Source organism: Primulina tabacum, chromosome 4 (assembly GCF_025594145.1).
Source record: "Primulina tabacum isolate GXHZ01 chromosome 4, ASM2559414v2, whole genome shotgun sequence".
Classification (NCBI taxonomy): Eukaryota; Viridiplantae; Streptophyta; class Magnoliopsida; order Lamiales; family Gesneriaceae; genus Primulina; species Primulina tabacum.
The window spans coordinates 49,477,249-49,493,580 of record NC_134553.1 but is presented as its reverse complement, the minus strand read 5'-3'; the positions used below and the strand labels follow the sequence as shown (position 1 = coordinate 49,493,580).

At 36.0% G+C, this 16,332-nt stretch overlaps 1 protein-coding gene across 7 annotated transcripts; it reads left to right on the top strand.

The window, feature by feature from the left end:
* Positions 1–1,428: 1,428 nt before the first annotated feature.
* Positions 1,429–15,582, top strand: LOC142543731 (DUF724 domain-containing protein 6-like). Of its 7 annotated transcripts, none has more exons than XM_075651136.1 (11): positions 1,429–2,009; positions 2,729–3,148; positions 3,867–4,463; positions 12,612–12,720; positions 12,783–13,042; positions 13,404–13,500; positions 13,593–13,850; positions 14,093–14,149; positions 14,293–14,421; positions 14,556–14,654; positions 14,734–15,582. In XM_075651136.1, the coding sequence occupies exons 1-11, from the start codon at positions 1,536–1,538 to the stop codon at positions 15,444–15,446; spliced, it is 3,213 nt and encodes a 1,070-aa protein (XP_075507251.1). In that variant the 5' UTR covers positions 1,429–1,535; the 3' UTR covers positions 15,447–15,582. The 7 variants fall into 7 exon arrangements, with proteins under 7 accessions (XP_075507251.1, XP_075507250.1, XP_075507255.1 ...); XM_075651135.1 differs by having other exon boundaries at positions 14,553–14,654; XM_075651137.1 differs by having other exon boundaries at positions 1,430–2,009; positions 12,897–13,042; positions 14,502–14,654.
* The last annotated feature ends 750 nt before the right edge of the window (positions 15,583–16,332 follow it).

The following is a 16,332-nucleotide window of genomic DNA, read 5'->3' as shown; positions in this document are numbered from 1 at the left end:
AGAGTTTCAAATGGACATTAAATTACTATCAATAAACATGTATATTACCCTCAATAATCAGAAATGTCTGACACCCAATGCATGCAATTTGAGATTTTCATAATTTGAAAGAGTTAATGTATGTTATAATTCTGTCAAAAGCATCCAATGTATAATTTTTGTCCATTGGGATATCTTATTTGAATTTTAAATTATAAATAATGCAATATTGCATATTATAGTATAAACAAATTTTATTCTATTTATCTTACTAAATTTATCTACTCCAAAATTGAATTCTGAAATGACTCCTCTTTTCAGCACCATATATGAGTTGAATCCTTCCAAGATGTAATGTTCGTTTAAATTTAGATTTGTTCGTTGTTATGAACTACATACATATAAAAACAACGAGACATTAAGTTTGAAATCTGTCTTTCATGATCGAAAATTTAAAATTATTATTCTTCTATTCGTATAAAATTTTAATTATTACATATTACTAATGTGATAATTTTCTTCTATATTACAAAGTTCATAGATACATGATATTATAAAATTTTCCCGTAATGGAAATTATTAAACCAATTCTAAAGAAAGTAAGCATCTTATTATAAGACACCTTATAAAATTTAGACATTGTTTTGGAATACACATAATAAATGTTAATTAAATAAATTTTCTGATTTATACATAATTTACTTATGATCACATGTTACATTTTTCTTTCGGAATAATAGGTTGTTTTGTATATTATGATTTTATAAATAAAATCACAACCCATTTGAATAAAGATATTGATGAAACAATTATTATTATCATTCAAATGTATCAAACACGTGTTATGTTACAAAAATATTTGTGAATGTGGATTTAGACGAAAATACTGAATTTTTTAAAAATTATTTCTCATTAATTTTATTGAATATGATTTAAAAATATTTTTTTATCACATATTAAAAAATAATAATATATAGCTTCTCGAAAATTAAAGAATTAAATATGTATTAAGGTTGGTGGCCGACATTAATACACTAAACACGATAAGCATCATGTCATTGTTTTAGGCTAACACAATCTACAATTTTGATATATGATAGTGATTATTAGCCAAAAAAATTAATCGACGTGCGTTGTATTTAATTTTTTTAAAAAAATTAGCGGAAAAAAGTTTTTATTTTTATTTTTTATAATTATATTATTTTTTCAATTTAAATATCTATTAATTTTTTTCTATTTTTAATAATATGATGCACTGGATAAATACTAGTTTCATTTAAAATTGGACACTTTCTTTAAAAATTATTTTGTTTATTATGGCATGACATTAACAAACAGCATAAATTTCTGATATAATAATTCAACATGTTTTTCCAAGTTGTGGTTGGGAAGCCCGAGTGCTACCGTCTTGGATAATGAACGAACAATTATTTAATGCTTCGATTTTATAATAATAATAATATAAGGAAAAGTGGAAAACGAAATGGAAACTTCCAGAAACCCTAAAGAAAGGAAAGGCACACTCGCTATGGACGATTAAGCCCTCCAGCCTAAAAATGGGCGGTGCTGCGGTAGAGCAACAGCAAGAGCTCTTCCCATTGGGCTCCTTAGTTGAGGTCAAGACCGACGAAGAAGGCTTCAAGGGGGTCTTTTTTGTAGCCACTGTGGTTCCCTCTACTCCGCTCCCCAAGAGAAAAAACGGTAGAAAGAGTTTCAAAAAAATCCACGTGGAATACCAGAATCTCTTGGCCAGTGAAAATGGGTCGGACCGTTTAAGAGAAAGCGTGGATGTCTCGTTCGTCAGACCCGCTCCGCCACCACAGGAGGATTTCGAGGGTTTTGGACTAAATGACTCCGTCGATGCGTTCTATAAAGATGGCTGGTGGACTGGTATCATCGCGCGAGTTCTGGAAGGAGGAAGATTCATCGTGACGTTTCAGAACCCGCCGGACGAGCTCGAGTTCGGGCTCTCCGAACTTAGGGTCCACTGGGATTGGTGTGACGGAAGTTGGTTCAGACCCGAAAAGCAGGTATTTTTCCTTAGAAAGCCATGCAAATGTTGTTCAGTCTCCGTTTAGATAAATGGTTTTCGGCGTTTCTTTTTTTTTCCCCCTGTTATATTTGCTTGCGTCCCTATACATCGTAATCTAATGTGTTAAATTATTCACTTGCTTCGAGATCCGCATGCATTGCGAATACCTATGTTTCTATTTCCGTATAATTGATTTCGTGAATTTTCTTCTACTATGAGCGCATTTTGTTGCTGGAAATTTTTATTGGTGCTAGTTATTTTGAGTTGGACTCTTCTTCTGAATCATAAGTCCTGCGATTGTTGAGTGCCAGAGCACCCAAAGGGGTGACATAAGCTAAGAGTCATCAGACCACCATATGGATAATTGCCGTGTTCACTTTATTAGGCAGGATTTATGGCATGCCACCTTGAGCTTTGCCTTCTTAATTTGTTGACAGTATCATATGTCTGACTCTTGCTTCACTAGCAATTTGGATTCAGTGTCTAAGCTCAAGACTTGTTTTAACTATTTACTCTATATTTAATGTATCTCATGTAGTGACTCTGTGCACTCCATCTTCATGACATCTATGATGATTGTATTGTAAAATCAAATTGTTCTTTATGCTTGGAGTGCTTTAATTTTGATAGAAGCCTCATTAACATTATAATTTAGACGCCTCTCTATGATGTCATCTCTTATTTTTCGTTTCCCTGGTTCTCGTGAACTTTTGGAAGGGTATAACAGGTTTGATGTTTGAAGTTGGGAGGAAGGTAGAAGTGTCATTTGACGTGGAAGATTTTCTGGGCGCATGGTTTCCCTCCACTATAGATACAGTATTGACAAATGGAACTTATTTGGTTGAGTACCATAGTTCAAATATTAGTAATGAAGATCAGTTTCTTAAAGCAACAGTTGACTATCTCCATGTCAGACCTTGCCCTCCTTTCCTCAAGGATAAAAGTTATGTTTTGTTGGAAAAAGTTGATTGCTTCTTTAATTTTGGCTGGTGGAATGGCGTGATCACGAAAGTGCTTGAGGATTGTAGATATGTTGTCTTTTTCAAGCAAAAAAACGAAGAGAAGGAATTCCACCAGTCAGAATTAAGACCTCATATGGATTGGAAAGAGAGCAAATGGTTCACTTCTTCTTCCCAGGTTTTTCCAAGTCTTTTCACAGTATCAATCCTTAATTTTTTAAAAATGATGTTTTGTTGTATAAGATTATGGATATACGCATTCCCTAATATTTTATGATCTTCGAAGTTGAATCCTGCTTTTAATTTGGAAACTGATTTTTTTCGTTGGTAGGTCTGATGTGCATGTGGCACAAGGCAAGTTGTACTTTGTTTAAGAAGAACCTGAATTGGTAACTGGTTGATTTAGTTATATTTTTGTTTCCTCCCAGAGATTGGTGAATTGTGAGGCATGTTTGTAATGTAATTGTTATCCTCATGTTAACAATGGAGAAACATCAAACAAACAGATCAGCTATTAGTTTATTTAGATGGATTGCTCTTTTTTGTTTTATCAAACTTTCCATGCTAATTCCATGCTAAATATCATTTATTAGTAATTTCTTAAATATGACAATTTATACCACTTAGGCTACATGAGAAGTAGACATTACTTGTATGTTTTTCTGTTGTAGCAGTATCTTGGTACAATAATTGTGCATCACGATTTCTCCAATATGTGTATTTATTATGTTTCCTGGTGTCATATGGAGCTGTGTTTTATTTTCCTGGTTGTCAAATTGTTCTATTTCCAGGACCCATGTTCTAGTTTTTTTTAGCTTTTCTACCTGGAGAGTTCTGTGCTTATCATGCACTATGGTCCACGCAGCTGATGATTGTTAAAAGTTTTATTTTGGCAGTTATGTGAGGATTTTCTTCTCCGATCTTCAGAAGATGAAAAACTTTCACCCCATGCATCAGAAAATACTGGTGCAAACGCAGTGGCAGTTCTGCAGAGCGGTTTGGGGAATAATGATTGTGTTAAAAGAACACACTGTTTATTGAATTTGAGTGAGAATCAGATAGAGCCATTAATTGGTAGTAATGAGAAATATTCACTTGAAAAGCTTCCACACCAGTCTTGTCAAAATGCTAGTGGCAACATATTGGCAGTTGCAGCTAGCAATCCAGGAAATAAAGTAGGCTCTGATCAGAAAACTCCCTGTTTATTGGACTTGAGTGAGAATCAGATAGAGCCTTTAGTTTTTACCAATAAAAAATCTTCACATCCTGCTAAATTACGTTCGAAACGAAGATGGCGTTTGTCTGAGGCGCATAGAGTGCTCTCACGGCCTGTAAAGAAGCTCAAGAAAGGAAATATACCTGAAGGGTGCGAAAAGGTTGCACCTGATAGATCTGCTGAAGAATTTTTATGCAGTTCTGGGAATGATATTACCGTCTTTACAACACAACCGAGTACAATGGATCAGTCCTCCGAAAATATTCCCCAGAGGGAGGTAATAATTGTATTTCAAACCTCTTTGCAGATTTTTTTGTGACTTAAGTTGTGGCTGATATAAACTAAAGAGAGAAGAAAGGATTTCTTTATATTTCATTGACGAACTAGGACACAATTTTGTAGTAATTTGAGAATAACAAATAAAGGGAAAAAACTAGCCTACCTTAATACATTCTTCTTTTAAATCCTTCTAACTGATTTTATTCTATCAAGTATCCATGATTCATTCTATACAATATTGTACAAGAAATACAAAAAATCTGAATATTCTCCACTCCCCTCAAACTTGGGTATAGACGCGGATTAGTCCAAGCTTGTCAACAAGAAACTCACGAGCTTGTTCAAATTGTCCTTTTGTAAGGAGATCAACTTGGTGAGATTTGGGAACATATTAAATAGCTATGCTGTCTTCAACCACCTCTCTTTTAATGAAATTATGATTCAACTTTTACTTTTGTAGTCCCGTCATGATGAATAGTTTTATGGGCTATACTGATATCTAATTTATTATCATAGTAGAGTAACATAGGACCTTCAAACTGAAATTTGAAGTTTTTTTTATCACTCTTTTTACCAGATGAGTTCACACTCCATTAGCCATAGCTCTATATTCTTCTTCAGTACTATTTGCAACCACATATTATTTTTTGTTGCTGCACCGTGTCACTAATTTGCCGTATACCTACATAAAATACCCAGAAATTGAGTTTTTTTGTCATTGATAAATCCAGTTATCTTCGCTTTTAAGCGTTTTGGAGGGGGTGAGATTGGTTGAAGGGATTGATGATTTTCTTCAGTGGGAGGGGGATCCATCCGGGAAATTCACAGTCAAATCTTTTTTCCAATCATTCTTTACGGATAGTAATGGTGCACTAGATTTCAATTTTTTCGATATCATTTGGAAAATACCTATTCTGTCAAAGATTCAAATATTCTCGTGGACGGCAATCCTTGCAAAATTACCGACATCCGAGATGATGCAAAAGAGATATACTAATTGTGCTCTTTGTCCCAACTGGTGTGTGTTGTGTCGTAAGGATGTGGAAACACAAGATCATTTGTTAATTCATTGCAAGTTCACTCATGCATTGTGGGCTAAGGCTTTGGAAGAGATGAGACTGGTTTGGGTTGTGTCGAAAACAACTCATGATTTGTTTAGAACGGATCTTGGGCATATGCTCGGCAAAAGAGGTAAAATTTTCTGGACAGCGATGATCCATGGAATTAGTTGGGCAGTTTGGTTAGAGAGAAATAAGAGAATTTTTGAAGAATTGGAAGAAACCACGGAAGATTGTTGGGGAAAAAATCAAGCTCACAATAGAAAACTGGATCGGAGCAGATAAGCACTTTCAGGGATTGTCTACATTTGATATTCTACGAGATTGGTCGTTTGCGTATTGTTAAAAATTAATGAGCTACTATTTCGTGGCAGTGGACCACTAGTCCACTTCTTGTAATGTAAAATTCTAATATTAATAATATTGATATGTTTCTTATAAAAAAAATAAATCCAGCCCAATCTACATCGTCGTATGCACTTACTCCTCGATAATTAGTCTTTGCAAAAATAAACCTTCCGAAGGGGTATGTTTTAAGCATCTCATGATTCTATACACTGCATTTAGATGACATCGACATTGTGTGTGCATGTGTTGACTAAGTTCACTGCAAAGGCAATGTCTGGCATGTATGTGAAAGATACACGAGTTTTCCCACAAAGCGTTGATAGCTTCCTTTACCTATAGGTTCTATGTCAAACGTTATCAATCATTTTTTCCTTATTTCCCTAACTGATGTTTAACTTAGCTTACATCTCAACACACCCTTTTCCTCCAATGGATCTAAAGCGTATTCGCTTTGAGAGGCTAGAATACTCTTTTTGTTCCTTCCAATATCCATTTTTAGAAAATACCTCGACGTTCCAAGATCTTTTAATGCAAATTCTTGTGCCATTATTATATTGATTTCCTTCTTTTTACTATCTCTAGTGACAATGATGATATCAACATACACTACAAGAATGTTTATCTTTCCTATGTGATAGTGTTTAACAAATACTGAGTAAATACGGGTTACAAGAGAATGGTTGGGATGCGGGTTTAGCAAGAAATGTGACCTTCAGATGCCCATGGAAGTTTATTTCCCGATCTTACCCAACTTTTCAACAATTAATGAGGATAAAAGTTAGAGGAGGTAACAAGGCTAGGTTTTGGGAAGACAGATAGGGATGGCAATGGGCCGGGGCCGAGGCGGGGGCGGGTTTGCCTTTCCCATCCCCATCCCCGAATTCCATCCCCACCCCCATACCCGCCCCAATCCCCGTTTTTTCGGGTTCGGGGAATCCCCAAACCCGAAACTTCGGGGATCAACTTCCCATCCCCGCCCCCATCCCCATTTCAAAAATATTAATATTGCAAGACGATAACGAATTCGGAGATTTTCTCAAACCAAAACTTATTATTATCTGTTATTATTAGAGATAATATTAATATTAATATCAATATCAATATTAATAATAATAAGATTATTAATATTTTAAAAAAATATTAATATTATTAATATTAATAATACTATTATTTTATTATTGATATTATTTTCGGGGTGGGTTCGGGGATTTCGGGGATGAGGATAGTAATCCCATACCCGTCCCGAATTACATCGGGGATTTAAAAAAACCCTGAACCCGAACCCGAACCCAAACCCGAAAAAATCAGGGATCTCCATCCCCGTTTCGGGTTTTCCCCGCGGGGCCCCAAACCCGCGGGGAAAGTTGCCATCCCTAAAGATAGATGATGGGGTGATTCTTCCTTTAAAGATCTTTACCCGTCTTTATTTCAGCTTTTTGCGGTTCATAATATGCCTATATCATATTTTATTCACTTTGACAATTCATCGTCTTCCCATACATGGGATCTTCATTTTTTGAAGGGTTGTAAGAGATGAGGAGTTATTAGAGTTGACTGAGTTATTAGGTGAGTTAGATAGGATAAGGTTGATTGAAGGGGTAGATGATATCCGAACATGGAGTGGGGATCGTTCTACTCTTTTCTCAACAAATCTTTCTTTGCGTCATTTTTTCCCAAAATTAGCTTTCTTGTTTTTCCATATTTCTATGTTATTTGTAAGGTTCCAGTTCCACCAAAGATCCAGATATTCTCGTGGACAACGATTCTGGGTAAGTTGCCGACCTCGGAGATGATGCAAAAGAAGTGACCCTCAATTGCTATGTACCCAAATTGGAGTGTGTTGTGTCGGAATGATATAGAAACTCAAGATCGTATGCTCATTCATTGGGCATTCTCAAACGGCTTGTGGGCTAGAGCTTTGAAAGAATTGGATTTGGTTTGGGTGGTTCATGGCATATGTTGGTCAATGTGACCAAAGAGAAATAGAAATTTTTTGAAAATATGGAAGACAACATAGTTGAGTGCTGGGATAAAATCAAGATCAAAATTGCTACGTGGATTGGCACTCATGAAGAATTTAAGAATGCGTCGATCTTAGATGTATTGAGAGATTGGACTTATGTGTATCATGGATAGGACAACGATCTTATGTAGTTTTTGTTTGTAATGGATCATTAGTCCACTTATTGTAATTAACATTTTTAAATTATTAATAAAATATCGTTTCTTATATATAAAAAAACCTTCGGCCACTAGACGTGCTTTGTGCCTTGCAATTGAACCATTAGCCTTGTACTAGTTCATTAAAACCCATTTGCAACCAAAAACACTCATCTCTTATGGTAACTTCACTAACTTCCAAGTTTTATGTTGTTTTAAAGCATGCATTTTCTCAAAACAACTCTTTACTCAGGAATAACTAATGCATCCATGATAGATTTGAGAACTATTTCACTAGAAAATTTTGTGGTGAAAGCACAAAATGTGGGGGGTCGATAAGAATAAGATCTAACGTTGCAAATGAGATGTTGGATACAAGATCGAACACCTTTCTTGTGAGAACCTGAATTTCCAGCAGCAGCTAGCATTTTGCAGCAGCTAGCAATATTCAGCAGCAGCTAACAATTCCAGCAGCAGAAGAGTTCAGTAGCGCGAGATTCCAGCAGACAGCTACTGATTCTACTTATGACTTGTAACTGAAGCATTTAACATGGAATAAAAGCTGTTAATGGCACATAATGACAGATTATGGCCATTAATTGAAAGGCTAACAGTCAGAATTTTTGCCTGTAAATAACACCCTCAAATCTCTGAATTGGTGTTACACAAATCTTGAGTTATCACTTGAAATTCTAGCTAAGAGAGTGCCTTTTTCGAGCAGAAAAATCCAGTAGCGAGAGCAAGCAGATTCCAGACTTCAACCAAAACGTTCTAGCAAATTACGATAAGTGGGTCTTGAAGCCAGTTTGATAATTTCTGTTTTGAAGCAAAGTATATGTATTTTTTATTTGTAATATCTGATTTTTGAAGCACTGAAACCTAGTGAACTAGTGGTAGGAATATATATTCTGAAACATTCCTGATTACTGAATTCTGATTACTGATTACTGGCCTTACCCCTTAGAGGAGAGAACATATAGGGGACTGATATCAATTTAGCCATGAAATTCACAAACGTGCTCAGTGCTTGCTTGCTAAATTTTAAGTTCTGATTTCTGTTCTGAAACATGTTATTCCTGAATACCGATTCCTGTTCTGAAAGTAAGAGTTTCTGTATATTATTTATATTACTGTTTCTGTTGAAAATGGTTTTGAAAACTGGGAGTTATGCCCGCCCCCGCTTATTGAGTGACGACCATATCACTCACTCACCAAACCTATCTCAGATAAGAACAAGGAAGAAATGTTAAAAGAAGAAGAGCAGAATCAGTTCTGGGGCTGGTGAAGAAAACTGTTGTCTCTCAGTTCTAATTTATGATTTTCCGCTGCATCTGTTAAGACGTTATGTCTGGTTTTTACATTTCCGCTGTAAAACATTAGTTATTTGAGTTTGTATCAGACAATGAAATATTCAGTATTATGAATAAAAAGACTGGTTTCTGAATTTTGTACTTCTGATGCTCGTTGTTTTCGAATGTAAATTTGAGAGCAACGTCGGTATCGACCAACCCTTTCCCTGGGGCTTGACATTTACTGCTATTGGCATGTCAAGATCAATAAAAATACCTAACTTGCTTGAGGATTCTACTATTGGTCATCTTCTTTCCTGCGGGTAAGAATTAAAACCGTGCGCCTAGCTATGCCTCGCTCTGGGCATAGCCAGTTGTTGCCCATGCGTGTGAGAGTCCTCTGTATTGACGCCCTGCTTTTGATGGGGCACATGTTGCGTCTTAGGCGTGATGATGTTCGATATTAAAGTCTCAAAAGCCTGGGCCAATATATTCTTGTTTATGTAATATTTTCGTAAAATTCACTTCAATTTGAATATATGAATTCCAACTTTCTTCGATATAACGCATGCCTCACCTTGCACCTTACTCCTTAGCTTCCATGACACGTGCGCCTGAAAATAATTATGGGGTTCGTAACTTCACAACTTCGCCTTAAATAATTATGGGGTTCACAACTTCTTTATTTACTTGAGAATTCTTTCTTTTTGAATATCTCCTTCTTTCCAATACATTTACTTGATCGGGATCATGAGTTTCACTTATTTGAGGGCTGAGTTGACTAGAATCAGACATAGGAACACCTGTGTCCAAACCAACACCGTGTAGAGGAAGGGTATTCTAAGAGCAACAAGCTTCATCTTTTATGGAACATTCATTGTAAACCTAGGAGCACGTACTACTTTCAACAAATGATGTATCTACTATTTTTCCTTTCGAATAAACCATTTTGTTGTGGAGTGTCGACACATGAGCTTTGGTGGAGAATCCCATTGTCCAAGAAATAGTCATGCCTAAAATTATTTTGATATATTTCCAATCATTATTGGTTCTAAGAATTTGGATACTGATGTGAATTGGATTTGAATAATTTTATGGAAGGCGTTGAATTTTTTTGGTTTAGATTTGTCATTAAGAAGATGAACGAACCTATATAACATGTGTGTGATCATCAATGAGGGCGGAGCATTCGGTCAGAACCGAACCTACCGAACTTTGTTTGACCTACCGAATATATCGATTTATACAATTAAAACTGAACTGATAATAGTTATTAAAAGTGTGCGCCTAGGCGGCAGGCCCAGCCAGGCGCACGTAACCTAGGCGCAACACTTTTAAGCGTGCGCAGATGCAGCACTTGAAACAAGCGCACTTAAAGCGTGCACCTCTGCTTAGGCTCGAGGCATCCGAGAGGCGCAGAAGTGTGCGCTTTAAAGAAGTCGGCTGATATTTAGTAAATAAATAACAATAACTCGAGCCCAACCAATTTGAAGCCCAAGTAGTAAAGCTCATGGCTATTTAATGATAAAAGAACCATGTTGTCACTCATTTATGCAAGACTTTTTATCAGAAAGTTCAGAATGACTTCTATGCAAACTTTTAACTTTTACTATCATCTTCTCTTTATGATGATGATGATGAGAATTTGATGATTTAGATGATTACGTAATTCTCTATGCAAACTTTTACTTTGATATCTTCCACATTCATGACTCACCATAGTTTTAGAAGAAGATGATGACGATGATATAGTCGAGGAAGATGAAGATGAATTTGATTATTTAGATATTTGGATTTTTTTCCTTAATATACTATAAATTGATGACTTACTAATGAATTTTAGATGATTAAAATTTTTTCTGGTTATGATCTACGCTACTTTATCTATTAATGAAATTTTATTTATAATGTTTGCGATCTTTGTGAAAAATATTTAATTTATGTAATATCATAGATTTATAATATAAATCCCTTTATATATATAGAAATAGAATTTTAAAATTTATGCCAAATGCGCTTTATTTGATAAAGCTTGCGATTCGCTTTGCGCCTTGCACTTCAGGCTCCAGGATACCCTAGCGCTTTAGTGCGTCTTGCGCTCTAAATAACAATGAAACTGATAAAAAAATTAAAAAGGCTTTACAATATGTTTTTTTCCCTCTGCTCTAACGACATTTTATTTTGTTGTAAGAGAATGAATTTGCAATTCAGGAAAATCAAAACTTCCTTTTGTCCCATTTAAAAATGAAATAGAATAAAATCAAACCTTGTAAAGCCTTGATATTTTAGAGGCGAAATAATGGGACTACCTGTGAACATCGATGCCTCATTTTTCACAAAATCTTGGCCCAATATGAATATATTTAAAATACACACCCAACACATTATTTACATAAGTTGAGCCCTAATTTTTTTTTAAAAAATAAATAAATCTGTTTAATCGATTTTTAAGTTCCATAACCTAACCGAACTGATTAAAATAACCAATATTTTTTTAAACGAAAACCGGACTTCAGCCCAAACCGATTTTGTGAAAAATTTCGGTTCGATCAGTTTTTTCTGTTAAACCAATGTTTTGTTCGCCCCTAACGTCAACGAACTTAAGAAGCCATCTTTTTCCATGGGAGGTGGTAATCGGCGAGAGTTCCAAAATATCATTATGAATTAAGGAGAATGGAGTGGTTGGTTTATATTGTTTTGGAGAAAAAGAGATGTATGTTTAGCCAGCTGACAAACTTCACAATGAAAGGAAAAAGAATTGACGCATTTTTTTACAAGAAATACAAAGTATCTGAATATTTTCTGACTTATGCATGTTTATAATTGATGGAAGCTGTTATGTATTCTCTTTGACAAGCTACAAGTTGTGAGGCCATTGGAGTTGGGTCTAACTTTAAAGTTGTCACGCTAGTCAATGTTTAAAGACTAACTACTGGATTATATATGCTCATATTGATTGCTGCTAGTTTGTGTTGTTGTTCCATCAACTTATTGATGTAATTTTACTTAAGATGGAATTCGTAAAAATTTGTTTCCACCCATTAAGATGGCATTCTTAACAACTTGTATGCGATTGTTGATTCCCAGCCATTAGCTAATAGGTTTGTTGAAAATATTGTTCTCTTTACCTGTTCAATTGCTGTGAAATTGAAGTAAAAAAAATTTTTATTGCATACTACAAGCAGTTGTGGTTAATCAGTCCATTTTAGTTTATGCTCTAAGTCTATTTTCGTTGCTTTTAGTATGATAGCTGTAAGGGTTGATGTTGGTGTTGATAACTGTTGCGTGCAGCTGAGAAAGCCACAAAATCTTTTTGGAAAGGATTATTCCACTTCCGGAATTTCGGAGAAGAGCAGAACACCAACATTACTGCTTGAAAGTTCAGAGCCTGATTGTGGAGGTATGTGTTGTTTGGTCAATAATTTTATTGTTCTATGCATTCATTTTTATAATTTCTCTCAGTTAGAAGTCTGGGAATCAATTTTACTGGAATGGAGCAAGATGCAGTAGGAAATGCTGCAGAAAATGCCCTAAACAAGCATGCGGAAAAAGAAACTGAATTGCCTATCATCCTAGGTCTGCCATGTGCAGAAATTGACACCCCTGGATTAGGAATATCAAGAGGCAAGAGAGGTGGTTATCGTTCCAGCAGCAAGAAGATTTGGAGACCTAGAAGCGACCAGATTCGGCATTCAATTGTTTCAGCAATAGAAGACACGAAGGTAAATTAATGAGTAGAATTGCATTTAAATGTATGATTTTCATGCTAATAATCAGGGTCTTCTGGTTTTGTTGGAATTTATACCTTTGTAACCCACTCGCCCAATAAAATATCAGAGCATGGCGCTACCAAGTTCAATGAGAAAAAAATGAGTATTATGTATGGGGGCATTTTTATTTGTCTCTCTTATGTGTATGAGCTTCCCGCGATCCTTTTGCTCTTTTTTACCTTCAGCACTACTGGGATTGAAACACTAGAAAAAAACAAATCTAAGACAAAAACCGTGTCATTTCTTGAACAGTCCCTCTACTGATCTTTCGTAAGCATAATTGTGCCAAATACTGTTGCTATGCTATATGTAGAATAGTAAACAAATAGAAACTGGAGACTTCAGTCATAAAAGAAAGAGGGGAAGGCCACGGAAGGAGCTGATCAACAATCCTCATGTTCTGGTGACTGGTACATTATGCTTCACTCGTTCTTGTCTCCTCCCAGTCCCATGTAGAAAAATATGGCAAAATTCTGCTCTTATAGAATTGGTCTTTTTCTAGGAAATGCTAAAAATGGAAGTGTTGCTTCAAGTTACATTTGCAGAAAAGATGGTGATTTACATAATGAAGTTGTGATGACTGATAACAACTTGGCATTCAATGAGCCCAATGACGAGCTGGCTGATGGGTCTGACCCCAAAAATAGTAACAAAAGCACAAAGAGAACTTTGTCCGGAGTGCATAATGAACAAGCTATGAAAGAATCAATGAAGCTGGCAAAAAGTCCTTCAAAAAGAGGGGGGAGACACAGAGTTGAAGGCTAGTGTTCTATTTGTGGTTCTTAGTTGCTTTACCATCTCTTCGCGTGTCTGTTCGCAAATAATTTAATTTGCTGCCGGTCGATAGTTTCTGTTTTTAACCCATGCAAGTGATTTTCTGAGAGTTTTATGTGATTTTCATAGTAGATTGAATTGATTAATTCGTAGGGAAAACAATAGAAGCGAACTGTTTGACAGGAGCACTTGAGAAAGTCATTGATGAAATACCTTGCAATGTTTCAGATGAGCAACTTTCAAAGTGGATTGAAGTGATGCAGACTCCAACCAGGAATGACTCGGGTATGCCTGTGTAGAAATAACTAAGTTTGCTGCCGGTCGATGCTTTCTGTTTTTCACCCATGCAATTAATTCTCTCAGTTCTTTATGGGGCGAATCATTAGTAGATCAATTGACTAATCTGTAATTCAATCAATTTGTTTTAGGAAAAACAATGGAATCAAACTCTCTGCCAGAAACACTCGAGAGCATTGATGAAGTGCCTTGCCTTGAGTTAGATGAGCCGCTTTCAAAGTGGATTGAAGGAATACGGACTCCAATCGTCAAGGACTCAGGTATGCCTGTTCACAAAGAACCTTATTGGCTGTCAGTCGCTGGTGTCTGTTTTTCACCAATGGAATGCATTTGTTAGCAGATTCAATTGATCAATCCCTGGGTAAAACAATAGAATTGAACTGTTTGACAGTAGCACTCGAGAATGTTGATGAAGTACCTTTTGATGAGTTAGATGAGCCACTTTCAAAGTGGATTGAAGTGATGCAGACTCCAGCAACTATCAAGTACTCGGGTAAGCTAATGGATATTCTGCCGCCCCTCCACTCTCTACCCAGTTTATTGTTTGGCTGATGATGCTTAGTTCTATTCAGGAGTGTTGCCTGTAAGTCCTGTGGAGGAATGTGTGGAAACAAATGATAATGCAGTGTCTATAGATGGCAGTGAGAAGCAAAAGAAAAGTGGTGTCCAACCTCGTGCATGTGATGATACATGTGCAACAGTGGCAAGTGAGCAGGAAGACTTGCCTTTTGCAAAAAATGTTGTTCTTTGGAAAACAATCAATTCCATGGACATCTTGCAACGAATACCACAGAGGCCACATTTCCGGCCTTTGATACACTTGAAAGAGAGTTCACGGGAAGGCTTGGCTATTGGTTATATGGTAACCTTTTCCAGGGTGGTGGAAAAGGCTTCCAGCTTGCAAATTAATGATCCTAAAAGCATTACGGATGAAATTTTGGAAACACTAGAAGAATTAGAAAAGTTTGGGTTTGATGTTAAGGTTGTGGAAGACTGTGTAGGTCAAATGCTCGAGGTGAAACACAAGCAAGAAGAACTTAGAGAAGAAGTTAAGGGAATTGGTTCCCAAATTAGCCATCACAATCTTGAAAAACAAAAGATCGATGAAGAGATAGGTGAGATGAGGAGGCAGATATTAATGTTGCAAGAAAAGCTTTCAGTGGCAGCATCTGTCCGAGAAAAGGAGGAAAGCATAATTGCGCCTTTGCAGTCTAAGTTGCAAAAAGTTGAAGAGGACATAAAGATTATGGAACTCGAGTTTCTAAATTTGGCTGCTTCTCTGTAATAGTCATTTGGTGAATGAATAGAAGCTTTTGGTGTAGTTTTTGTTTTGTAAATTGGAAACTGAAATATTGGGCGGACTGTGTTTTTGTGCTTGCCCATTAAGTAGTAATGAAAGTATGTGAAGGGACTTCTATTTATCTACTAGTGTTTTTATTAATTATTAATATTAAAAATGTGCATGTGCATTGCAAGTCTTCGATTTTAAAAAAAATTAGTTAATATGATAATTGTGTATCTTACCATCAATGTTGATAATTTATATGATACTTTAATCAAATATTTTAATTTTCATCTTGCGTATTTTTCTTTCTGTCATGATTCAAAAACTTCACCAACTCCTATCATGTTACATGATACTATCATAAAAGTCCGGGTCATGGATGACTCGAGATATTAAATGGGTAGTTCAAATCAGAGTCAATGTGCAGAGTGTTTTCTTCACTAGTCGGGCATGGAGATGTTCGAGACATTTTCTGCCTCTTATGAAGCTCCCTGATGATTTCTACTCGGGTACATCGATAACAGTACCACACTCGAGTGCGACAGTAGGTAAAATCTTACCTCCTTAAGCGTTCCTGACAAGATCCTACTGATGTGACATAGTGAAAAAGTAGGACGGTGTGACAGTAAGTCAACATTTAGGATTACAAATGGCAAGTAGGCACTGAAAACAAAGTACTTACCACCTGCTTTCCTATAAATAGCAGGAATGTATTTCATTTAAAGAAGAGACATTCTTATTTCTAAGCTCTTGGCATTTACATATATCTTCACATATATTGTCATTATACTTCACCTTCAACCTGCTGACTTAAGCATCGGAGTGGCCACGGTGGACACCCTCCGACGCATATTCACGAGTTCTTTCCCTTATTTGCAGGTTATAA